General features: G+C 41.7%; 1 protein-coding gene across 1 annotated transcript; it reads left to right on the top strand.

Moving 5' to 3' along the window:
- Window positions 1–284: 284 nt before the first annotated feature.
- Window positions 285–24,451, top strand: SDHAF4 (succinate dehydrogenase complex assembly factor 4). Its single transcript, XM_017883637.1, has 3 exons — window positions 285–374; window positions 13,587–13,739; window positions 23,486–24,451. Exons 1-3 carry the CDS (start codon window positions 311–313, stop codon window positions 23,593–23,595), a joined length of 327 nt encoding a protein of 108 aa, XP_017739126.1. The 5' UTR covers window positions 285–310; the 3' UTR covers window positions 23,596–24,451.
- Window positions 24,452–25,859: the final 1,408 nt, after the last annotated feature.

The following is a 25,859-nucleotide window of genomic DNA, read 5'->3' as shown; positions in this document are numbered from 1 at the left end:
TGAGTGAGAGAGTAAAAGGCGTTCAATCTTTGTAAACTATAAAAGGGATCTTCCACGGGACCTTTCGGCTTAGACTGACAGGCATGAACGTAATTATTCCCTCTTCCAACTTCAGCAAAGATTTGGCGTTTTAACACGGGATTCAAGGTAGCTTGAGTCCTTCTTGGCGAAAGAGCCTAGGAATGACTCTTAACTCCTTTTCTAAAGCCGGCCACGGAGGGCCAGCCCTCCGCAGGAAGGCTCCGGATCCTGCCGGCTGCTCCTCCCCCTACTGCTTTGCGCCTGCGCGGAGGCTTAGGGAGTCGGCGCCATGACCGTATCAAGGCTTCCCGGGTTGCTTAACCGGGTCTCGGCCACTGCGTGGAGAGCGGCAAGTAAGCACCTGGCCTCGGGGCCAAGGTCGCGGGAGGGGTCGTGAAGGCCCAGGCGCGGAGAGAGGAGCCTCCAGCGGAGGAAGCCGCATGTGTCCCAGACGTTCGGTGGCGCCAACCGCTGCCCAGCTTCTCCCGCCGAGACGCCCACCCCGTGGCCTGGGCAGGTCCTTGCAGCGCCTCGGGTCTCGGGTGGGACTAGAGCGAGAAAATCGCTAAGGCCCTTACCCCCGCCCGGACGTCTGCTTCCTGCCGGGCACGCGGTGGCCCAGCAGGACCACAGACGTTCCGGGTCTTTCCTGTGGGAGCTCGCAGGGCACACCGCACTTTGATGCCCCTGAGAAAAATGGAAAAGAAGGCCCTTTGGGAATGGGAGTCATTGATTTACTTATTTATTTACATCATTATTTACAGGAATCCGCTCGCCTGGTCCAGGATTTGTGGCAGTTTACAGTTTATCTTTTAAAAACGGGGAAAAGTGCAGAAGTGAGCCAAAGGCAAATAAGTATAACGTAAATTAGATGAAGCCAGGAATTGTTCGTACAGAAAAAGCATTCATGCTTTCAGTAAAACCAACATTTTTAAACCCATTGTGGTTGGAAATATTTCTCAAGATGATTCAGTTAGCAACCCAGACTATGCAAAACACAATTTTAACTTGTGACACCTGGAGAAGTTATGTAAGTTGAAAACAATAATTATTGCCCTCATAATAAATGGCTCCGGATTTCTATGCAATTTGTTTTTCCTTTGTGCAATCATTTTCCCCAAATACAAACATTTTACATAATTGTATAAGTTTTAAATAGTCCAGAAATGAGTAATACAGAAAGTGAAAGTCCCACATTATCCAAACCTCAAGGTAATAAAGTTAAAATTTTGTAGGGTTCATTCAACATCTCCCTTTAACTAGTTTTAAACAATTATGAAGTATTCCATACATATATATACACACACACATATATATATATGTATGTAGCACACATGTAAGCTATAAAGCACAACCAGCATCTATGAACTCATCCCCCAATTTAAGAAATAGTCTCCATTGCCAAGGAGGTCTCTCTGTGCTGCTTCCTGATACACCTGCGCAATGGTGTTTTAAATCTTCGTAGAAATGGTTTCATATTGTTGATTTTTTTTTTCAGCTAACGCTGTGTTTTGTGATTGATCCACATTGATGTATGAGATTGTAGTTATTCATTCAACTGTGTGAACCTATGATACATTTTCCAATGCCCTTCTCAAAGGACATTTGAGTAATTCTAGAAACACCAGGATTGGCTGCTACACATTCTTGTGTACCTTACTTGTGCATTAGTGGAAGGAGTGGAATTCCTGGAGTATGGTGTAGGTCTTTTCAATTTTACAATATGATGCCAAGGTACAACGGCATTTTCTAATTCTATAGCAATTTTCACTTCTACCAGCAGTGTATTAGAGTTTGTGTTGTTCCACAAACTTGCCAAAACTTAATTTTGTCTAAGTTTTTTATTTTTGGCTGCCTACAGGGTGATGAAATGACACCTCTATGTGATTTTGCTTTTCTCTGATTAAAGAAGTAAAACATCTTTTCAAATATCAACTTTTTGTGAAACACCTTTTTCTCTTTTCTTTTCTTTTTTTTTTTGAGACGGAGTTTCGCCCTTGTTGCCCAAGCTGGAGTGCAACCGCAAGATTTCAGCTCACTGCAACATCTGCTTCCTGAGTTCAAACGATTCTCCTGCCTCAGCCTCCCAAGTAGCTGGTATTACAGGCGCCCGCCACCACACCCAGCTAATTTTTTGTATTTTTGGTAGAGACAGAGTTTTGCCATGACCACAGGTGATCTACCCACCTTGGCCTACCAAAGTGCTGGGATTACAGGCATGAGCCACCGCGCCTGGCCTTTTTACTTAACAGATTCTTGTTTATATTCTTTACAAGTATTTGTATGCTAAACCTTTTTTTAGTTATGTAGGTGTCAAATATCTCAATTTGTGGTTTGTTTCTGTCACTACTAGGCAGAATAGAATAATGAGTCTGCATATACAATCATGCAGCTTCCATATAAAAGGTATCTTTTAATAAACGTTTATAATTTTATCTGTAAAATTTTGTCTTGATCCTTTTGTTTATTGTTACTACCTTATGGTCTTGTCTAAGAAACCCTTTTGTACTCTAAAGTCATAGACATAGTCTCCTATATTTTCTTCTTAAAAGTTTGTAGTTTTGCTTTTCACATTTAAGCCTTTATTCTACCAGGAATTGATTTTTGTGTATGGTGTGAGGCAGGAAACCATTTTTCATTTTTTTCATGTCAAACACTTGTCCCAGATTCATGTATTTATAGGACCTTTCCCTTAATGATATAATGTCAGCCATCATAAATCAAGTTTACTTATACATATATGCATACGTTTATTTATTGGCTCTTTTTTCAGTCCCATTGACCTATTTGTCTATTCCTGTGCTGATACTGTCTTGATAACTATAACCATAACTTTGTAATAAATCTTATTATTTTCTGACTATTGTTTATGTATAGAAACCTGATGCTTAATGATTTTGTATCTAAATTACCTTATTAATTTAAGTAATTTACTTTGCAGATTTTGGGGACTTTGCTGCGTAGACATTCATATCATCTGCAAATGGTGACAGTCTAGTTTCTCCCTGTCTGATCCTTCTTTTTGAGAAGGGGTCTTGCTGTGTCACCCAGGCTGGAGTGCAGTGGCGCAGTCTCTGCTCACTGCAACCTCCACCTCCCGGGATCAAGTGATTCTCCTGCCTCAGCCTCCCGAGTAGCTGGGATTACTGGTGTGCACCACCATGCCTGGCTAATTTTTATATTTTTTATAGAGATGGGGTTTTGCCATGTTAGCCAAGTGATCCACCCGCCTCGGCCTCTCAAAGTGCTGGGATTATAGGTGTGAGCCACCGTGCCCCCTGCCCTCCCTGTCTAATCCTCATATCTTTTTCTTTTGTTTTTCTTTCCTTGCTCAGATTTCCAGCACCATGTTGACTAGAAGTGATGACAGCAAACGTACTTATCTTGTTTATGATTATAAAGGGAATGCATTTGTATTTTATCATTAAGGTGTGATATTGCAGTCATTTAGATAAAACTGCTACTTTTTTTGTTTAAGTCACCATCTCCTAATAACTCTTAAGGCATGTTTTATAAATGAATCCTCAGGGAATGGTTCTAGCTATCTCCCAAATAACTCTGTTCTTTTAAACAAAACAATCACCTTCTTATTTTTTTGTTAGAACTCTTTATTTTGGATTTACGTTTACTTACTGGATTTAGTGATCCGTAACTGTGGGTCTTCAGAGTCCAAGCCTTTGTGAAATAAAATTTCATGGAACATGAAAAAAAAGATGTGGTAGTAGCTACAGTTATACCCTTTTCAGGTTAAGGAAGTCCCTTTCTGTGTAGAGTTTTGGGATTTTGTTTTGTTTTTGTTTATGTATTTGTATTTGTTTTTTAATGATGAGTAAATCTTGAAGTTTACGGAATTGATTTTTCTTCATCTTACTGAGGCGTTTATCATTTTGTGCTTTAATCTGTTGAGGTGGTAAGTTACAGATTTTTCTAGTAGTGAATCACTTGCATTCCTAGAAAGTATTCCAAAGGATCATAGTGATTATATTTTTTAATATAATGTATTTGTTGTGCTTATATTTTTTTTAGAAATTGGCCTGTAATTTTCTTCTCTTATACACTGAAACCCATGCCTCCTGGGTTCAAGTGATTCTTCCGCCTCAGCCTCCCGAGTAGGTGGGATTACAGGCACATGCCACCACACCCGGCTAATTTTTGTATTTTTGGCCTTAGAATAACCTTAATATTAAAACCAGGGAAAGCTGGGCACGGTGGCTCACGTCTGTAATGCCAGCACTTTGGGAGGCCAAGGCCAGCGTATCACGAGGTCAGAAGTTCGAGATCAGCCTGGCCAAGATACGGTGAAACCTCGTATTTTGGTAGAGACGCCTGGCTACTTTTTTGTGTGTGTGTATTTTTGGTAGAGACGAGGTNGGCTAATTTTTGTATTTTTGGCCTTAGAATAACCTTAATATTAAAACCAGGGAAAGCTGGGCACGGTGGCTCACGTCTGTAATGCCAGCACTTTGGGAGGCCAAGGCCAGCGTATCACGAGGTCAGAAGTTCGAGATCAGCCTGGCCAAGATACGGTGAAACCTCGTATTTTTGGTAGAGACGCCTGGCTACTTTTTTGTGTGTGTGTATTTTTGGTAGAGACGAGGTTTCACCATATCTTGGCCAGGCTGATCTCGAACTTCTGACCTCGTGATATGCCGGCCTTGGCCTCCCAAAGTGCTGGCATTACGGACGTAAGCCACTGCGCCCAGCTTTCCCTGGTTTTAATATTAAGGTTATTCTAAGGCCGGGCATGGTGGCTCACGCCTGTAATCCCAGCACTTTGGAAGGCCAAGGCGGGCGGATCATGAGGTCAGGAGATCGAGACCATCCTGCCTAAGACGGTGAAACCCTGTTTCTACTAAAAATACACTCACCAAAAAAAGTAGCCAGGCATGGTGGCAGGCGCCTGTAGTCCCAGCTGCTCAGGAGACTGAGGCAGGAGAATGGTGTGAACCTGGGAGGCGGAGGTTGCAGTGAGCCAAGATCAGGCCATTGCACTCCAACCTGGGCAACAGAGCGAGACTCCGTCTCAAAAAAAAAAAAGGTTATTCTAGCCTCATACAATGTATTGAGGATTCTACTTACCCTTTTCCCTTCTTTGTTAGATTTTGTTTAAGATTGGAATTATCTATTCCTTGAGGGTTTGTTGCAACTCACCTGCAAAACTGTCTAGTCCTGCTTTTCTCTTCGAGGGAAGACTAAATTACTTGTTTAACTTCTACGGTGGTTATTGCGGTATTTATCAGGTTTCCTCTCTTAAGTAGGTTTTGGTAAGTTAACTTTTTCTGGAAAGGTTTTCATTTTGTATTGTTTCAATGTATAGGCATCAAGTTTCTGGTATTTTTTCAAAATTTTCTGCTCTCCATATAATTATGTGCTCTCTTTTTCTCATATTATTTATTTTGCCTTCTCTTGTTTTTTTATAGTAACCTTACCAAAGGCTTTTACAACACTTTTAGTCTTTTTTTGGTCTTTTTTGTTTTTGTTTTTGAGACAGAGTCTTGCTCTGTCGCCCAGGCTGGAGCGCAGTGGTGTGATCTTGCTTAACCACAACCTCCACCTCCCGGTTCTAGCAGTTCTCCTGCCTCAGGCTCCTAGCTGGGATTACAGGTGCTCACCACCACGTCTGGCTAATTTTTGTGTTTTTAGTAGAGACGAGGTTTCACCATGCTGGCCAGGCTGGAACACTTTCAGTCTTTTGAGACAGTTTATTGTTGATCTTCTTTGTTGTAAGTTATGCAAAGGATATTTATTGTACAACATGGTGACTATAGTTAATATCAATGTATACTTGAAAATTGTTGACAGTAGATTTTAAGTTTTCTCACAAATAATTGATAGGTATGTGAGATAAAGCATATGTTAGCTTGATTTAGCTATTTCACAATATATACATATTTCAAAACGTGCTGTACACCATAAATGTATGTAATATTTATCAATTAAAAAATGAAGAATATTTTGAAAATTATTTTCACATTGTAAATTATGTTATCTTTTTTTTTTTTTTTTTTTTTTTTTTTTTTTTTTTTGAGACGGAGTCTCGCTCTGCCGCCCAGGCTGGAGTGCAGTGGCCGGATCTCAGCTCACTGCAAGCTCCGCCTCCCGGGTTCACGCCATTCTCCTGTCTCAGCCTCCCGAGTAGCTGGGACTACAGGCGCCCGCCTCGTCGCCCGGCTAGTTTTTTTGTATTTTTTAGTAGAGACGGGGTTTCACCGTATTAGCCAGGATGGTCTCGATCTCCTGACCTCGTGATCCGCCCGTCTCGGCCTCCCAAAGTGCTGGGATTACAGGCTTGAGCCACCGCGCCCGGCCAATTATGTTATCTTTTATTCGTTTTTTTCTTGTTATCTTATTTTTCCATTTTCCGTGGTTTTTGTTTTGTTTTGCTTTGTTTTGTTTTGAGACAGTCTCGCTTTGTCGCCCGGGCTGGAGTGCAGTGGCGAGATCTCGGCTCACTGCAAGCTCCGCCTCCCGGGTTTCACGGCATTCTCCTGCCTCAGCCTCCTGAGTCGGTGGGACTACAGGCGCCCACTACCGCGCCCGGCTAATTTTTTGTGTTTTTAGTAGAGTCGGGGTTTCACCGTGTTAGGCAGGATGATCTGGATCTCCTGACCTCGTGATCCACCCACCTCGGCGGCCCAAAGTGCTGGGATTGCAGGCGTGAGCCACTGCGCCCGGCCGGTTGTTTTTTTTTTTAAAAAAACATGCAAATGGTGCGTCTCACATAAACAGCATATGGCTGGTTTCTGGTTTGTCTGTATTGGGTTTTTTTGTTGTTGTTTTGCACTGATAGTCTCTTTACCCTTATTATAATTACTGATATAATTACATTCCTCTGTTCAGACTCTTGGGTCTGTGTGTGTGCGCACATGCATGCACAGGTATGTGTATGTTGGGTGGGATTTGATTTTGATAAACCTATAAAGCATATGCTACTAATCTTTTGTATAGTCTGTATATAAAAGCATTTTCTCTCTATTCTTATCTCCCACTTTACTTCTGGGAACACTTTTTTCTTTTTTCTTTTTTCTGAGAGCCTTGCCCTGTCACCCAGGATAGAGAGCAGTGGAGCAGTCATAGCTCATTACACCCTTGATCTCCAGAGCACAAGCCGTACTCCCACCTCAGCCTCCTGCCGAGTAGCTAAGACTATAGGCACCACTGTCATGCAGTCATGCCCAGCTAATCTTTCATTATTTTTATTTATTTGTCTCTGTGCTTTTTTCTGTATAATTTCTTTGAAACTTTATTCCAGATCATAAATTCTCTTTTCAATTGTATTTATTCTGCTATTTGGCCTTTTTCTTTCTTTTCTTCTTTTCCTTTTTTTTTTGAGGCAGAATCTTACTCTGTCGCCCAAGCTGGAGCGCAGTGACGCATTCTTGGCTCACTGCAAACTCTGCCTCCTGGGTTCAAGTGATTCTCCTGCCTCAGCCTCCCGCATAGCTGGGATTGCAGGCACCCGCCACCACACCCAGCTAATTTTTGTATTTCAAGTAGAGATACAGTTTCACCAGATTGGCCAGGCTGGTCTTGAACCTCTGACCTCAGGTGATCCACCCGCCTCTGCCTCCCAAATTGCTAGGATTACAGGTGTGAGCCACAATGCCTGGCCAGCTTTTTGGCATTTTTATTGAGTTTTAGATTTGTTATTTCTGAATTTACATGTTTTCTTTTCTTTTCTTTTCTTTTCTTTTTTTTTTTCTTTTTTTTTTTTTGGCCTAATCATTTTTCTTTTTTCTTTTTTCTCTTTCTTTTTCTTTTCTTTTTTCTTTTTTTTTTACAGAGTCTTGCTCTGTCGCCTGGGCTGGAGTGCAGTGGCGTGATCTCACTAACTGCAACCTCTGCCCCCCTGGGTTCAAGCGATTGTCTTGCCTCAGCCTCCCAAGTAACTGGGATTACAGGCGCCAGCCACCACACCCAGCTAATTTTTTGTATTTTTAGTAGAGATGGGGTTTCACCTTGTTGGCTAGGCTGGTCTGGAACTCCTGACCTCAAGTAATCTGCCTGCATCAGCCTCCCAAAGTGCTGGAATTACAGGCGTGAGCCACTGTGCCTGGCCTAAAAAAACTTTTGCAAAGCCAAAAATAAGTAAGCAAAAAGAGACAATGAAAAATGATTAGGCTGGTGGGCACGGATTTGCAGATGCAAATCCTCTCAAGAAAAATAACTCTCCACATATGTCTCATGGAATTCTCAGAGAGAATCCCAGAAAAACATTCAAGGAAACAAAGCCATCACAAACAAGTCAGTAGAATCAATGTATAATGGAACAGTGGGACAATAAAGATTTTGTGTACAGGATTCAGAATATAAAATAATACATTAAAAAAATTTGGCCAGGTGCGGTGGCTTACGCCTGTACTCCCGGCACATTGGGAGGCCAAGGTGGGTGGATCACCTGAGGTCAGGAGTTCGAGACCAGCCTGGCCTATATGGTGAAACCCTGTCTCTACTAAAAATACAAAAATTAGCTGGGTGTGGTGCCACACATCTATAATCCCAGCTACTCAGGAGGCTGAGGTAGGAGAATCACTTGAACCCGGGAGGCGGAGGTTGCAGTGAGCTGAGGGCATACCACTGCACTCCAGCCTGGGTGACAGAAAAGACTCCATCTCAAAAAAAAAAAAAGATGCATAGGGATTTTTGGAAGATGCAGCTAGTGTGTAGTTAAGCCTAAACACAGGTGTGGGTCAGCCAGTGGCTTCAGAATCTCAGAGGGGCTTCTTTTTTTCACATCTTCACTCAGAACCAAGGTTAAAGTAGACACTTTTCCTTCCTTAACTGTCTTCTAGTTCCTTGCTATTTGGAATAGCATCATAATCATCACCTGGGAGCTTGTTAAAATGCAAGAATCACAAGTCCCACCTAGAACTACTCAGAATCTGCATTTTAACAAAATCCCCCAGGTGGTTTTTATCTATGTTTTAAATCTTTCAACTGGGTGTGATGGCTCACATGCGTAATCCCAGCACTTTGGGAGGCAAGAGGATCGCTTGAGTTCGGGAGTTCAAGACCAGCCTGGGCAACATGGTGAGACCCCCCCCCCCCATCTCTACAAAAAATAAAATTAGCTGGGCATGGTGATGTGTTGCTGTAGTCCCAGCTACTGAGGAGGCTGAGGCAGGCTGAGGCTGAGCCCAGGAGATCAAGGCTACCATGAGCCATGATTGCGCCACTATACTCAAGATTGGGCAACACAGCAAGACCCTATTTCAGAAAACAACAAAAATCTTCTGGTTCACTTTTTTTTCTCAGTCTGTGAGCCTCCCAGAGTCCTGGCCTCTAACACGCTTTCTGTTTGCTTGGGTTTAAGAGACTGTCATCTCCCTGCTGTCGTGAAAGCTCTATATCCCAAGCTGTAGGCAAGAAAGACACAAGAAGGCTGGGCACCATGGCTCACGCCTGTAATCCCAGTACTTTAGGAGACCAAAGCAGGCGGATCACTTGAGGTCAGGAGTTTAATACCAGCCTGGCCAACATGGCGAAACCCCGTCTTCACTAAAAATACAAAAATTAGCTTGGTGTATTGGTGGGTGCCTGTAATCCCATCTACTCGGGAGGCTGAGGCACAAGAATCCCTTGAACCCTGGAAACAGAGGTTGCAATGAGCTGAGATCATGCCACTGCACTCTAGCTGCCTAGGGGACAGAGTGAGACTCTGAAAAAAAAAAAGACCAGCTTTGTCAACATGGTGAAACTCCGTCTCTACTGAAAATACAAAAACTTAGCTGGGTGTGGTGGCTAATTTTCTTGTCTCTGTCTCAAAAAAGTAAGACACGAAAAGTGTAGCCATTTGACTTTGTGTTTACCTTTATGACTGTAGAGTTTTGGCATTTCTGATTTGTCAAAGTACCAGAGAAAAGTTTTGGGTTGTGTGTTGTTTTTGTATATGTGTGTGTGTGCAAGAGAGAGTCATTCTTTTGCTTTTATTACTTCTTCTTTTAGAAGGTTTTCTTCTTGTCTGTTATGTCCATGTAAACACAATTCTAACTAGGTTTGGATAAAGTCAAACCACCCCTTGAAGTAGAAGACATGGGCTTTATGGTGGTTATTTCCTGATGTTGTTACAAGAGCCTTTTGTTTTAAGTTTGCCAGCTCTTTCCCATGTAGTTGAGGTAGTCAGAAGTCTGCTGATAGCCAAAATGCAATACTAACATGAATACAGTTACTATTGCTCAACACCTACTATTTAATAGGCAGAGTTAACAGGAGTGGTCCTTGGGCTTAGCTCCTCATCTGACACGCCCTTGTTTCTTATGGTCTGCCTTTAAAGCTACATGTATATGCTTCATTACCAACACCCCTGGCAGGCTGATGTGCACACACTTGTGTTCGAAGCTGTAAAGCCTGTAGGTACCAAGGAGCACTGTGTCCCATCTTATATTGTACTGTACAGAAATGAGGGGCATTATCTTCCCCTGTGTTCTGTCACACTGTTACCTGACTACAAAAATAGTTCTGCTTATGTTTCCAATGGCCTCAGAGTTCCTTGAGAAAACTAGTCTTTCAGCTTTTCCTTGTAAACCCTCTTTCTACAGATAGTCTTTCAGAAGTCTGCAAGGTCCTATTAGGGACCAATTTCTCTAACTTACACTTTACTACTCCTTGCTTTCCCCAAGATCCAGTTTTCTGTTCTTCACCAGAAACCCTTACGCAAATTAACTTATGCATCCCAGAGTTAGGCTCAAGTTATTAATGCACTTACTCAGTGTGTACACATACACAGACATACACCTATTCATTTATCTTAACCACTAGTATGCATGTGTTTGTGTCTATTTCTTTAAACGAGGTTGGGTTATGTAGTGATGACTAGAATATGAGAAAAATATGTGTAATGAAAAAACATATGTAATGCTGTCAAGGGCTTACAGATAATTCCATCGAAATAACAATAAATACTCTTTATCACTATACTAAATGCATAAATTGTCCCATTTATTCAGCAATCTCATGTGATAGGTACTGTGATTTTTCTATTCAGAGGAAAGGAAACAGAAAGGGTAACTTGACCAACATCCAACACCGAGTAAGTGGTTGCATTTGTTTCCTATTGCTGCTATAACATATTACCACAAATTTAGTGGCTTAACACGTTTTACAGTTTTGGAGGTCAGGAGTCTGGAAGGGGTCGCACTGAGCTGGAACCAGGCAGTTAGTAGGGCTGTGTTCCTTCTGGAAGCCGCATCCATTTCCTTCTCTCTTTTAGCTTCTAGAGGCTGCCCACATTCCTTGGCTTGCCCCCTTCCTCCATCTTAAAGCCTGCAACATCGGGTCTGGTCTGTCTTCCAACCCTCTCTTCCCTTTTAAAGGACCCTTGTGGTTACATTGACCCACCCTATAATCCTGGATAATCTCGCTATTTTAAGGTCATGTGTTTAGCCACCTTAATTCTGTCTGCTACCAAAATTCTTCACCATGTAACCAAACCTGTTCACAGATTCTGGGTATTGGATTCTGATTATCTTTGAGGCCATTATTCTTCTTGCCACAGGGGTGTAGCTGGAACTTGTACCCAAATTTGTCTGCTTCTAAAGCAATTTCTTTAGGAAGCTGAAAACCCCTAACACTGAGATCACTTTTTTCCCTGTGGTTTTTCCCTTATGAATATTATCTCGATGAGGGTTTGTATAACTTTCATAGCGCTGAAAGTTCAACTCTCTTTAGAAACTAGAAAAAAAAAATGATCTCATTTACACATTGCAGACACCCAGTACATTTTAAAATCCCAAGTTTTATTTTAGATTCAGGGGGTACATGTGCAGGTTTGTTACCTGGGTTTATGTGTGATGCTGAAATTTGGGATATGAATGATCCCATCACAGGTAATGAGCATAGTACCCAAAAGTTAGTTTTTCAACTCTTGCATCCCCTTCTTCCCTCCCCCACAGTAGTACCCAGTTTCTGTTGTTGCCTTATGTTCCTGAGTATCCAGTGTTTCACTCTGTAGAATTAGAAAATTGTGTGTAAGAATATGCAATATTTGGTTTTATGTTCTGCATTAGTTCACTTAGGATAATGGCCTCCAGCTGCATCCATGTTGCAGCAAAGGACATGATTTCATTATTTTTATGGTTGCATAGTATTCCATGGTATATATGTACCACATTTTCTTTATCCAGTCCACCATTGAGGAGCACCTAGGTTGATTCTGTGTCTTTGCTATTATGAATAGTGCTGCAGTGAACATACAAGTGCATGTGTCTTTTTGGTGTGAAAAATGAGTAGTTTTCTTTTGGGTATATACCCAGTAACAGGATTGCTGGGTCAAGTGATAGTTCTGCCTTAAGTACTTTGAGAAATCTCCAAACTGTTTTCCACAGTGGCTGAACTAAGATACATTCCCACTAGCTGTATATACGCATTCCCTCTTCTCTACAGCCTCACCAGCATCTGCTGTTTTTTAACTTTTTAATAATAGCCATTCTGACTGATGTGACATGGTCTCTCATGATTTTAATTTGCATTTATCTACTAATTCGTGATGTGGAGCATTTTTAAATATGTTTGTTGGCCGCTTGTATGTCTTCTTTTGAGAAGTGTCTCTTCATGTCTGTTGTCCGTTTTTTAGTGCGGTTGTTGTTTGCTTGTTGAATTGTTTAAGTTCCTTATAGATTCCGGATATGAGACTTTTCTCAGATGTGTAGTTTGCAAATATTTTCTCTCGTTCTGTTGGTTGTATGTTTACTCTGTTGATAGTTTCTTTTGCTCTACAAAAGCTTTTTAGTTTAATTAGGTCCCATTTGTCAATTTTTTGTTGTTGTTGTTGCAGTTGCTTTTGAGGACTTAGTCATATATTATTTCCCAAGACCAATGTCCAGAATAGTGTTTCCTAGGTTTTCTTCTAGGATTCTTACAGTTTGAGGTCTTACATTTAAATCTTTAATCCATCTTGAGTTAATTTTTGTATGTGGTGACAAATAGGGGTTCAGTTTCATTGCTCTGCACATAGCTGCCAACTATCCCAGCACCATTTATCAAATAGGGACTTCTTTCCCCATAAAACAATGTATTTTTAGAGACATGGCCTCACTATGTTACCCAGACTAGAATTGAGCTCCTGGGCTCAAGCAATCCTCCCTCTTCAGCCTCCAGCGTAATTGAGACTACAGGTGCATGCCACCGTGCCCAACTTGATGTATTCTTAACATTTTAGTTGACAGAAAAAGAGGACCTTGATTAGGATTTAAATGTAGCCACTTCTGACTTTTAGAGATTTGAATACTAAATATTGTCATTGAAAAGTTTGTACTAAGTTACTCTTAATATTTGAACTCCTGGTTTTTTGACATTGCTTCAGATAGGAATTAATGTTTTAATATAAGTTTCTGCAATATTGATAACGATTAACTAATTTATTTCATAGCCCTTCTTTTCAAACGGGTGGTCTTCCAGAAAGGGAAATGGCTGGACAGGAAGGAAGAATTTTCACTCTACATCCTTTGGTACTTTTGAACTTTGAGAAATGTGAATGTATGAACTAAAACAAATAAATAAAATTTTATAAATGTTTAAAGTGGAATAAATGAAAAGCTCCTAATTTTCTATTATCTCCACTCTTCTAGGATCACCCCTTCTGTGTCATTCTCTGAGGAAAACAAGTTCTTCTCAAGGAGGAAAGTCTGAACTTGTCCAACAGTCCCTTAAGAAGCCAAAGTTACCAGAAGGTCGTTTTGATGCACCAGAGGATTCCCATTTAGAGAAAGAGCCACTGGAAAGTAAGCATAATAAAGTACCTCTCAGTTTCTGAAGTATCAAGGAAAGTGTTTCAGTTATTGAGAAAATGAGTGAAAGAAAAGAAATATGTTACTGCTTAAATTCTGTAGTAATAAAGCATATTTCAACAATGAGTAAAATCACCATCCATCAACACCTGTAGGTTTCTTTTTTTTTTTTTTTTTTTTTTTTTTTTTTGAGACGGAGTCTTGCTGTGTCGCCCAGGCTGGAGTGCAGTGGCCGGATCTCAGCTCACTGCAAGCTCCGCCTCCCGGGTTCCCGCCATTCTCCTGCCTCAGCCTCCCGAGTAGCTGGGACTACAGGCGCCCACCACCTCGCCCGGCTAGTTTTCTGTATTTTTAGTAGAAACGAGGTTTCACCGTGTTAGCCAGGATGGTCTGGATCTCCTGACCTCGTGATCCGCCCATCTCGGCCTCCCAAAGTGCTGGGATTACAGGCCCGGCCAAGGTTTCTTAATAGAAAAGATTTTCAAGACTCTGACAGGTATATGCTTGTGTTTGTTTTATTATACCTCATTATTCACATAACAAAATATATGTTCAGACTTTCTTTGATACAAATAAATGATGTTATTTGTATCAAAGAAGGTTACATTATTTGTATCAAAGAAGATCTTATGTGAATAATGAGGTATAATAAATATAACCACAATATATATAATGTATACATATTATATATATAAAGAACTCCAATAACTCAACAAAAAGTCAAAAATAGCAAAACACTTGAGTCTTAACTTACATGTTTTGCTATATGAATAATGAGGTATGATAAATAACAAATATATAATATGTGTATATTACATGTATGTGTGTAGAACTCCAGTAATCTACAAAAAATAAAAATAAAAAATAGCAAAGTACTTGAGTAGACATTTCTCCAGAGAAGGTATAGAAATGTACAAATGGCCAACAAACACATGAAAAGATGCTCAGCATCAACGTCATTATCGTTAGGGAAATGCAAATCAAAACTATGAGATACTACTTCATACCCACCTGGATGGTTATAATAGAAAAAAATGGAAAATAACAAGTGTTGGGAAGGATATGGAGAAATTGAAACCCTCAGGCATTTCTGGTGGGAATGTAAAACTTTGCAGTCGCTGTGGAAAACAGTATGGCCATTCCTCAAAAAATCGAACATAGAACTACCGTTTGACCCAGCAATTCCACTCTTAGGTGTGTATCTAAAGGAATTGAAAGCAGGGACTTGAACAGGTATCTCTGTAACTATGTTCATAGTATTATTAACAGTAGCCAAAAGGTGGAAACAACCCAGTGTTCACGAACAAATGAATGGTTAAACAAAATGTAGCATATACATACGGTGGAAAACTACTCAGTCATAAAAAGCAATTACATTGTAATATATGCTACAACATGGATGGACCTTGAAAAAATTATGTTTAGTGAAATAAGCTGGACCCAGAAGAGCAAATATATGATTCCACTTTTATAAGGTACCTAGAATAGGCAAATTCGTAGAGCCAGAAAGTAGAATAGAGGTGATCAGGGACTCCAGGGACTAAGAGGGAAGTCATTGTTTAGTGAGTACAGAGTTCACTGTGGGGGTGATGAAAACATTTTAGTTATGGATAGTGGTGATGGTAGTACAACCCTGTGAATGTATTTTGTTGTTGTTTTGTTTTGAGATAGAGTCTCGCTCTTTCACCTAGGCTGGAGTGCAGTGGCACAATCTTGGCTCACTGCAACCTCCGCCTCCCAGGTTCGTGTAATACTCCTGTCTCAGCCTCCCGAGTAGCTGGGATTACAGGCATGCCACCACAGTGGCTTATTGTTGTGTTTTTAGTAGAGATGGGATTTTACCATGTTGGCGAGGCTGGTCTTGAACTCCTGACCTCAAGTGACCAACCCATCTCGGCCTCCCAAAGTGCTGGGATTACAGGCATGAGCCACTGCGCCTGGCAGTGAATGTATTTAATACTGCCAAATTGTACACTTACAAATGGTTAAATGAGAAATATTATGTCATATTTATTTTACCACAATAAAAAAGAAAAAAGCAAAAACCAGCACATTTCAAAAGCTAATCATCTATTTGACACAATGGTAGGCATTCAACTGTCTTGTTTCACTCAAGTTCATGTTGAACCTACCATCCCTTAGAAACTTCTGACAAACATCACCATATACAGCAGGTGCTCTTCAATCCTTGTTTTATTTGAACAATCCACAACCTTTGACAGTGTTAACTATTGCTTCTGGAAATCTCCTGCCTTGATTTCCATTATGCTTTCCTTAGATTCATTTTTTTGTGTTTGTATGTCTGTGTGTGTTGTTTTGTTTTGTTTTGTTTTGTTTTGTTTTGTTTTGTTTTGTTGAGACAGGGTCTTCCTCTGTTGCCCAGGCTAAAGTGCAGTGGCATGAACACATGGCTCACTGCAGCCTTAACCTTCCCAGCTCAAACTGTCCTCCTGCCTCAGTCTCCTGAGTAACTGAGACCACAGGCACATACCACCATGCTCACCTAATTAAAAAAAATTTTTTTTATAGAGATGAGGTCTTGCCATGTTACCCAGGCTGGTGTCAACTCCTGGGCTCAAGCAGTCCTTCTGCCTCGGCCTCCCAAAGTGCTGGGATTATAAGTGTTAGCCACCATTCCTGGCATGCTTTCTTTAGTTTCTCACCCTATTTCTTCATTAATCTCTTCCTGGGCTCTTTTTTGAGCTCTTCTGCCTCTCCCTAACACCTAGATGTGGGTATTTGCCAGGCCTCTGTTCTTAGCCCCCTAAGCATTCCGAGGGAGATTTCATATTTCCCTAAAATGATTTGATTGATTGAGGCAGAGTCTCACTCTGTCACCCAGGCTGAAGTGCAGTGGCACTGTCACAGCTCATTGCACCCTCAAACTCCTGGGCTTCACTACTCAGCCTCTCCTGTAACTGGGGCTACAGGCACGAACCTGGCTAATTTTTCTTTCTTTCTTTTTTTTTTTTTAAGAGACAGTCTCACTACATTGCCCAGGCTGGTCTTGAACTCCTGGGCTCAAACGATCTTCCCACCTCAGCCTCCCAAAGTGGTGAGATTACAGGCATGAGCCACCACGCCCGGCTTAAAATGATTTGAAGTATCACCTGTGTGTTGGGTGATTCATACATTTTTACCTCCAATCACACCTCTTTCCTGAGCATCACTCTCCTATCTCCATTTGCCTCCTGAATATCTTTCTTTGCATATTCCAGAAGTCTCAAAATTAATATTTCTAAAACTGAAGTCATCCTGTACCCATTGTTCCAACTCACCTTCAGCCCTCCCTCCCACCCGACCTCATATCCTCCTCTTCCTTCTGGATTTGTAGTCCACCCCATCTACCAAGTCACCCAAGCCCGAAATCTGGGGATAATCTTTCACTCCTGCCTCTTCCTGTCTCCTCTGACTGATCACTAACCAAGACCTGTTGCTTCTACCCTTTTAACATCTCTCAAATTTATTCCCTCTTACTCTTCCTACCAGTAAGGCCCAAATTCAAGCTGTCTCTAGCTCCATTGGTCTCATAACAAACCTCTCTGCTTCCTTGTTTCCTTCCTTCTAGTCTTGTCTCCCTGCCTCTGATACATACTTTATTCTAAGAAAACTGTGTAGGTTGTCTCTTTGAAAAGAGTAGATTTCATTATTAAAATCATAAAGGAAAATATTTGTAGCTAGGCACCCTGCTTGATATAAAGATGAATAAGAAAGGAATATGAGATAATGTAAATAACGATGAACAGGACATCATGTGGTAACTAGCATGAGAGATACACAAAAAGATCAGAGAAAAGTCGACAAAAAAGATAACTTTTGAGCTGGGGGTCCCTAAGAAAAATAATTTTTTTTTTTTTTTTTTTTTTTTTTTTTTTTTTGAAGACGGAGTCCCTCGCTCTGTCACCCCCAGGGTTGGGAGGTGCTGGTTGGCCCGGATCTCAAAAGCTTCACTTTGCAAGCCCCCGCCATTCTCCCGGGGTTTTCACGCCATTCCTCCTGTCCCCTCAGCCCTCCCCGGGGTAAAGCTGGGGAAACTTACAGGGCGCCGCCACGGTCCGCCCCCGGCTAGTTTTTTTGTTAGTTTTTTAGTAAGAGACCGGGGTGTTTTACCGTTTTAGCCCAGGATGGTCTTCGATCTCCCGGGAACCCCTCGTGGATCGCGCCGTCCTCGGCCTCCCAAAGTGGGCCCTGGGAAAATTCAGGGGCTTGGAGCCGCCACCGCGCCCGGCAATTTTTTTGTTTTTTTGAGTTGGAGTCTCTCTCTGTCACCCAGGCTGGAGGACAATGGTGCAATCTTGGCTCACTACAACCTCCACCTCCTGGGTTCAAGCGATTCTCCTGCCTCAGCCTCCTAAGTAGCTGGGACTACAGGCTCCTGCCACCACGCCTGGCTAATTTTTGTATTTTTAGTAGAGAAGGGGTTTCACTGTGTTGGTCAGGCTGGTCTTGAACTCCTGACCTCAGGTGATCCACCTGCCTTGGCCTCCCAAAATGCTGGGGTTACAGGTGTAAGCCACCATGCCAAGCTGGAAAAGTAAAATTTTTATAAGTAGATAAGATGTGGTGAGGAGACGTTTCAAAATAACTGGAGAAAGCTATGGTCAAAGAGAAAGAGGCTGCAGAACATTAACACTTACAAGACACAGCTAATGGGCTTCTTTGGCTTCAACATAAATTATATGTATATTCGATTAATACAGGGGTGTCCAATCTTTTGGCTTCTTTGGGCCGCATTGGAAGAAGAATTGTCTTAGGCCATACATAAAGTGCACTAACAATAACTGTTGAGCTAAACAAACAAAAAAAATTAAAAATAAATAAAAAATAATAAAAAAAAATCACACAAAACAACTCAATGTTTTAAGAAAGTTTACGAATTTGTGTTGGGCCACATTCAAAGCCATCCTGGGCCACATGCAACCCATGGACTGTGGGTTGAACAGGCTTGAATTAATTGAATATAAAGCTAGACACGCAGGTTCGGCTCAAATCTGGGAGGGCCTGAACTCCCAGGTTACAGTGTAAGGGCTTTATGCAGTGAGGAAATGTATGTGGATAGAGGTTGTTTTAATTAGCTTTATTAAATATAGTCTGCATATAATAAAATTCACCCATGTTAAATACACAATTGAGTGAGGTTTTCTTTGTTTTGTTTTTGTTTTGTTTTGTTTTTGAGATGGGGGAGTCTTGCTATGTTGCCCAGGCTGGAGTGCAGTGGTGTGATCTCGGCTCACTGCAACCTCTGCCTCCCGGGTTCAAGCGAGTCTCCTGCCTCAGCCTCCTAAGTAGCTAGGATTACAGGCACCTGCCACCACGCCCAGTTAATTTTTGTATTTTTAGTAGAGATGGGGTTTCACCATGTTAGCCAGGCTGGTCTCAAACTCCTGACCTAGTGATCCGCCCGCCTCGGCCTCCCCAAGTGCTAGGATTACAGGCATGAGCCACCGCGCCCGGCTAGTGAGTTTTAACAAATGTTTACAGCCATGGAAACCACACAAAGTGTAAAATAGTTCTGTCCCCTAAAGAGGCACAAGGCAGTTCATCCTCTCCCCACCTCCTCCCAGCAACCATTGATCTGTTCTCTATCATTGTAGTTTTGCTTTTTCTAGGATTTTATATAAATGAAACTCTACAATATGTAGTCTTTGGTGTCTGGTTCCTTTCACTTAGTATAATGTGGAAAAGGGTTTCTGTTGCATTAGTTCTAAAATGGGACACTGAGAGCAGGAACCAGGGTGGTAATGGTGAGAACAAAAAATTTCAGAAAATGGTAGGCTATTATAAGGGCAAAAATTAGGTTAAACAAATGTGAGGAAGAAGAGACATGGAAAGATACGAAGGTGTGGTCAGAAAGAAGAGTGCTCAAAAGAGTGTGGGATTTGGAAAAGGAACACACTCAAAAAATAATAAAGTCCAGTGGACAGCAGAAGTAGATGTGAAAGTCATCAGGAAAGAGATTGGTGACCTCTGTGGCCTCGATGTGTGATGATTTACTAATGTGGATGTTGATATTAGGGATGATGGGGAGAGGGAGATGGAACTATGAACCAGATATTGATCCCATCCGAGAAGACAGAAGAATCTTTGAGTTTATTATAAGACTGGAGAAAAACACTGGACAAGTGAATGGTATAGAATTCCTAAAAGGAAAGGCTATAGAGGTGTGGCGTTAGAATGAGAGGCTGGAAATAGCAGTGAGGAGCAGGGACATCTTGACCTGTTCTTTCTTCCCCAGTGCTGTGGACTGAATTATGTTCCCCCAAATTTCATCTGTTGGAGCTCTAACCTCCCAGGTGATGGTATTTGGAGATAGGGCCTTTGGGAGATAATTAGGTTTAGATCATGAGAGTAGGGTAACTCTTTAAGGGATGGAAATGTTTTACACTTTGTGTTATTTACATGACTGTAAACATTTGTTAAAACTCACTGAACTGTGTACTTAAAATGGGTGAATTTTATTGTAAGCAGACAATACTTTAATAAAGCTGGTGGAAATCTCCTCATGGTGGGAATAGTGCCCTTATAAGAAGAGATACCAGAGAGCTTGCTGTCTGTCTTTCTCTGCCACGTGAGGACACAGCAAGAAGTGACCATCTGTAAGCCAGGAAGAAAGCCCTCATGAGAACCAACCATGCTAGCACCCTGATTTCAGTCTACCAGCCTCCAGAGCTGTGAGAAAGTAAGTTTCTGTTGTTTACTCCACCTAGTCTATTTTGTTAATGGCAGTTCAAACTAAGACATCCAGTGAGCCACAGAGATATGTGAGAAAGAAGAACTTCCATTAGAGAGGCCTTCAGGGGAATTCATAGAGGAGGCAAAAGCCAACTTGCATTGCAGTAAAGCATGGACTTCCTTTGAAAACAGAATGATGATGAGTATGGGAGACAGTTTATTCATAATATAACAAGAATAAAAGAATGAATATTTGAAAAATTTTCAGGGTAAATTCTGTATCCTTTTTCTTTTGCCTAGAGAGGGGCTTTATGATTTTGGTGAAGATCCTTTAGTTTTCTAAAGAGATATAGTTTGGATAATCATTCTCCTGCAGTTCCCCCGTGCTATGCAGGATAAAATAAAAGCCGTATACCTTTTCTTCTAGTAATCTGTCTTTTGTCAGTTGATTTTTGGCAAACCTTCAGAGGGCAAGGGGGAAGCTTTTCCTTGGTCCCTACACCTTCTCTCAGAGTCCAAGCAATGTGCTTCCTCAGCGGAACAGGTTTAAACATCTGTAAGTAGCTATGATGACAACCTCAGCAGAGAATACCCACCTTGAGGGAATGTGACACCAATGCCCCCAAAAGTCTAGTTGCCTTTTGGTCTGTGTCTCAGGAGTATAACGACTTCTCTAGGGATTGAATGTAAGCGAGACCTAAGTAACCAAGGGGTTTGGATAAAGCAGATCTGGGTTTGAACTGGAGCTCTCAGAGGCTTCTACTCTCTGGGTTTCAGTTTCCTCCTAATACCTGCCTTAGAATGCCATTATGAAAAGAAACTGAGATGATAGGCACTTTGCACTTTCCCTTTCAAGCCTTGCCAGTTTGTTATTCTTGTATGTATTTGTTTGCCTTTTATTGTTGTTGTTGTTGTTTTGGCCTACTTCAGTACTCTGTGAGCCCTATGAGGGAAGGGGCCTTCTATTGCATGGTCACTACTGTATCCCTCACCCTACCTTTACCTAGCATAGGGCCTGGCAGAGTAATAGTGGAATAAATGAATGAAACTGTCTGCCCACAGGGTTGCCATGAGGATAAGAATAAATCTTTTCATTCATTCATATGATACGTATTAAGTATCCTCTGTGAGCCAAACACTGAAACAGCAATGGATAAAACACACAAAAAAATTATACCTTAATGAGGCTTAATGTTTTAGTGGGAGAGACAGACAATAGTCAAAGTACATTTTAAAAATATATGAAATTAGTGATAATTGCTGAAGATAATGTAAATCTGGGAAGGAATGGGAAGTGTTGGGAGGGTGGCCACAATAAATAAATAAATAGATACAGTTTAAGAATTAGGGGCCAGGCGGCTGGGCGCAGTGGCTCACGCCTGTAACCCCAGCACTTGGGGAGGCTGAGACGGGTGGATCAACTGAGGTCAGGAGTTCAAGATCAGCCTGGCCAACAAAGTAAAACCCCTGTCTCCACTAAAAATACAAAAAATTAGCTGGTCATGGTGGTGTATACCTGTAATCTCACCTACTTGAGAGGCTGAGGCAGGAGAATCACTTGAACCCTGGAGGCAGAGGTTGCGGTGAGCCGAGATTGTGCCATCGCACTCCAGCCTGGGCAATAAGAGTGAAACTCCATCACACACACACACACACACACACACACACACACAAAGAATTAGGGGTTAGGTGCGGTGGTTCACACCTGTAATCCCAGCACTTTGGGAGGCCGAGGTGGGTGGATCATTTGGGGTCAGGAGTTTGAGACCAGCCTGGCCAACATAGTAAAACGCCATCTCTACTAAAAGTACAATTATTAGCCAGGCATAGTGGTGCGCTCCTATAGTCCCAGCTACTCAGGAGGCTGAGGCAGGAGAATTGCTTGAACCCAGGAGGCAGAGACTGTAGTGAGCTGAGATCACACCACTCCACCACTCCAGCTGGACAACAGAGCTAGACTCCATCTCAAAAAAACAAAACAAAACAAAGAATTAGGGCTCTAATAGTTGGTTCCTCTCCTGTTTTTTCCATATATAAAGCAGTACAGTGTATGGGCTGAGAGCAAGACTACAGCCAGGATGTCTGAATTCAAAGTCAGTTTTATCACTTAGAAGCTGTGTGATATGGAGCAACTTTCTTAACCCTTTGTGGCTCATTTTCTTCGTCTATAAAGTTGGAACAATAATTGTTCTTGTCCCATAGGATTGTTAGGAAGATTAAATGGATTAGCATACATAAAGTACTGAGAATTGAGTCTGGCTTGTGATGGGGATTCCTACTATGAACACATAGTATTAAGAATAATAATTACTATTATTGATTATAAATTGCAGTACCAGCCAACCAGTTGCTGAAGCCAAAACCCTATGATGAGGAACAGTAATTCTCTAGCTAAGATTAATTGACATTCCTATGTACCTGGCATCACGCTAAACCCTTTACACGTTTAATTGTCAACACAGTGAGAGAAGTATGATTGTTCTCCCCATTTTACTGGTCAGAAAACTGTGGCATTAAGTCAAAGTGATTCCTTCAAAGTAGTCTTATTTCAAGACCTTTCAAGTCTTATGAATTTGTACTCTGTATTCTCTTCTCAAACTCAGGAAAAAGAATCACATTTACAGTTCATTTAAAGACTGCATGGTAACCAGGTTACTAAGATCTAGCCTATCATGCAAACCTGTCTTTAAACTTGACCATAGGCAGGCTCGGTGGCTCACGCCTGTAATCCCAGCACTTTGGGAGGTCGAGGCGGGCGGAACACTTGAGGTCAGGAGTTTGAGACCAGCCTGGCCAACATGGTGAAACCCCGTCTCTACTAAAAATACATGAGCATGGTGGTATGTGCCTGTAATCCCAGCTACTCAGGAGGCTAAGGCAGAAAAATCACTTGAACTCAGAAGGCAGAGGTTGCAGTGAGCCCAGATCATGCCACTGCAATCCAGCCTAGGCGACAGAGGGAGACTCTGTTTCAAAAAAATAATAATAAATAAATAAGCAAAATAAGATTGACTATAAGGCCTCTCCTTCCTCCATTAACTGCTTTATTTATATCTCATTTTCCTTAGAATTTCCAGATGATGTTAATCCAGTGACCAAAGAAAAAGGTGGACCCAGGGGCCCAGAACCTACCCGATATGGAGATTGGGAACGAAAAGGACGCTGTATTGATTTTTAAGTCTCATCTTCTTTAACCTCAATATTGTTTTCTGAATATGTACATTTGAATTAACTTATTTCTGATTATTTTCTTTCTTTATATCCTTTATGTCGTGAGTTTCCATAATGTGTTTAAATATGTATATGATGGCTTTGGAAGAAAATATGCTGCTATAAATTAGGAAGGGGAGACCAGCTTGACCAATATGGAGAAATCTCGCCTCTACTAAAAATACAAAATTAGCCAGGCATGGTGGCGTGCATCTGTAATCCCAGCTACTCTGGAGGCTGAGGCAGGAGAATGGCTTGAACTCAGGAGGTGGAGGTTGCGGTGAGCTGAGATCGCACCATTGTACTCCAGTCTGGGCAACAAGAGCGAAACTCTGTCTCAAAAAAAAAAAAAAAAAATTAGGAAAGCAAAAGTATTTTTTCATTAACATATGTTAGTTTAATGAATATAGAAATGATTCTTGACCTTTTTTTTTTTTTAAGACAGAGTCTTTCTCTGTCACACAGGCTGGAGTGGAGTGGCACTATCCCAGCTCACTGCAACTTCTGCCCCCCAGGTTCAAGCAATTCTCTTGCCTCAGCCTCCTGAGTAGCTGGGATTACAGGCACCCACCATCACACCTGGCTAATTTTTGTATTTTTAGTAGAGACAAGGTTTCATCATGTTAGCCAGGCTGGTCTTGAACTCCTGACCTCAGGTGATCCACCTGCCTCAGCCTCCCAAAGTGCTGGGATTGCAGGTGTGAGCCACCTTGCTCAGCCTAGAAATGATTCTTAGAGCTGTAGGCCTTTACTTCATCATTTTTCAGTTTAAATTAATCAGTTGCTTATAAAATGCACACATAAATAAAATAATTTTTAAAAAATGATTGTGTTGCTGTGTGCTAGGGGTTAGTGGCTTTTAACATGCGAGTTAAATAATGCATTATAGTTTGAGAAGGCCACAATAATAACAGAAAATCTTTAACTTGGAGTCAGTTACTTAATTACTTACCCAATTATTTGGGTTCAAATTCTGACTCTACTTCTTAACTACCTATGTGACCTTGGATAACCTATTTAACTTCTCTGTGCTTCAATATCCTTATGTGTAAGTTGGAGATAATAATACTTTTGATACTGGTGGGCTGCGGGAGGTCCCCAAACGCTGGTGGGACCTTAACTCCAGCTGATGTCGAGGCTCTTGATACCATTATGAGAAGGAATTCGAGGACAAGTCAGAAACTAGTGAAAGTACCGAGATTTATTGCAAAGTGAAAAGTATACAGTCGATGCCTGTAATCCCAGCACTTTGAGAGACCGAGGTGGATCGATCACTTGAGGTCAGGAGTTCGAGACCAGCTGGCCAACATGGCGAAACCCTGTCTCTACTGAAAATACAAAAATTAGCTGGGCATGGTGGCGTAGGCCTGTAATCCCAGCTACTTGGGAGGCTGAGGCAGGAGAATCACTTGAACCGGGAGGCAGAGGTTATAGTGAGCCAAGATTGTGCCACTGCACTCCAGCCCGGGTGACAGAGCGAGACCCTGTCCCAAAAAAAAAAAAAAAGAAAAGTACACATTCAAGAAAGGGGAGTGTGGGCATACTCAAGAGAGAGTGACTCAGTGGAGTTTAGGGCTTCTACCTTTATGGATTTCTATAACCAAGAGGTGGAATATTCTTGAAGATTCCTGGAAAAAGGTGAAGATTTCTTGGAATTGTGGTGCCACCGACTTCTACACCAAATACAGGTGTTCCCAGAACAGTCGTGGCACTGGTCTATGTGTGCTTTAGTATGTTTAGAGGTCCTAGGTGAAATCTAGGTCATATTCAGTGCATGCTGGGTCCAGTCAGTCTTAGCCAGCTTGGCGCACACCCTGGTTTTTCAGGATCTTATCAGCCCCTAGTTTATGCAGCCATTTCAACAGTTTCCTTTTTGCTAATCATGTAAAACTGCTGCCTGGAATTTTCTGCTCTTCTGTGACCACCCTATATTATTGCTGTCTCACTTTCACTTCACAGGGAAGTTGAGAAGATTAAATGAATAAATAACGTGTATTAGGGTTCTTCAATAGGAGAGAGAGAGATTATGTGGAATTGGCTCATGCAGTTCTGGAGGCTGAGAAGTCCCATGATAATGCCATCTGCAAACTGAACACCTGAAGACCCAAAAAAGCCAGTGGTGTGAATCAGTCTGACTCTAAAGGCCTGAGAACCAGGGGGAGTTATGATGTAAATCCAGTCTGAGGGCAAAGAAGATGAGATGAGATATCCTAGCTCAAGCAGTGAGGCAAG

Source organism: Rhinopithecus bieti, unplaced genomic scaffold (assembly GCF_001698545.2).
Source record: "Rhinopithecus bieti isolate Rb0 unplaced genomic scaffold, ASM169854v2 scaffold_14233, whole genome shotgun sequence".
Lineage (NCBI taxonomy): Eukaryota > Metazoa > Chordata > Mammalia > Primates > Cercopithecidae > Rhinopithecus > Rhinopithecus bieti.
Note: the sequence above shows the minus strand (reverse complement) of the source record. Positions and strands in the feature narration are given on the sequence as shown.

Coding starts and splice junctions, on each gene's coding strand:
- SDHAF4 (XM_017883637.1), top strand. CDS start 311: ATGACCGTATCAAGGCTTCCCGGGTTGCTTAACCGGGTCTCGGCCACT. Junction 375..13,586: donor CACTGCGTGGAGAGCGGCAA/GTAAGCACCTGG, acceptor CCACTCTTCTAG/GATCACCCCTTCTGTGTCAT. Junction 13,740..23,485: donor AGAGAAAGAGCCACTGGAAA/GTAAGCATAATA, acceptor CATTTTCCTTAG/AATTTCCAGATGATGTTAAT.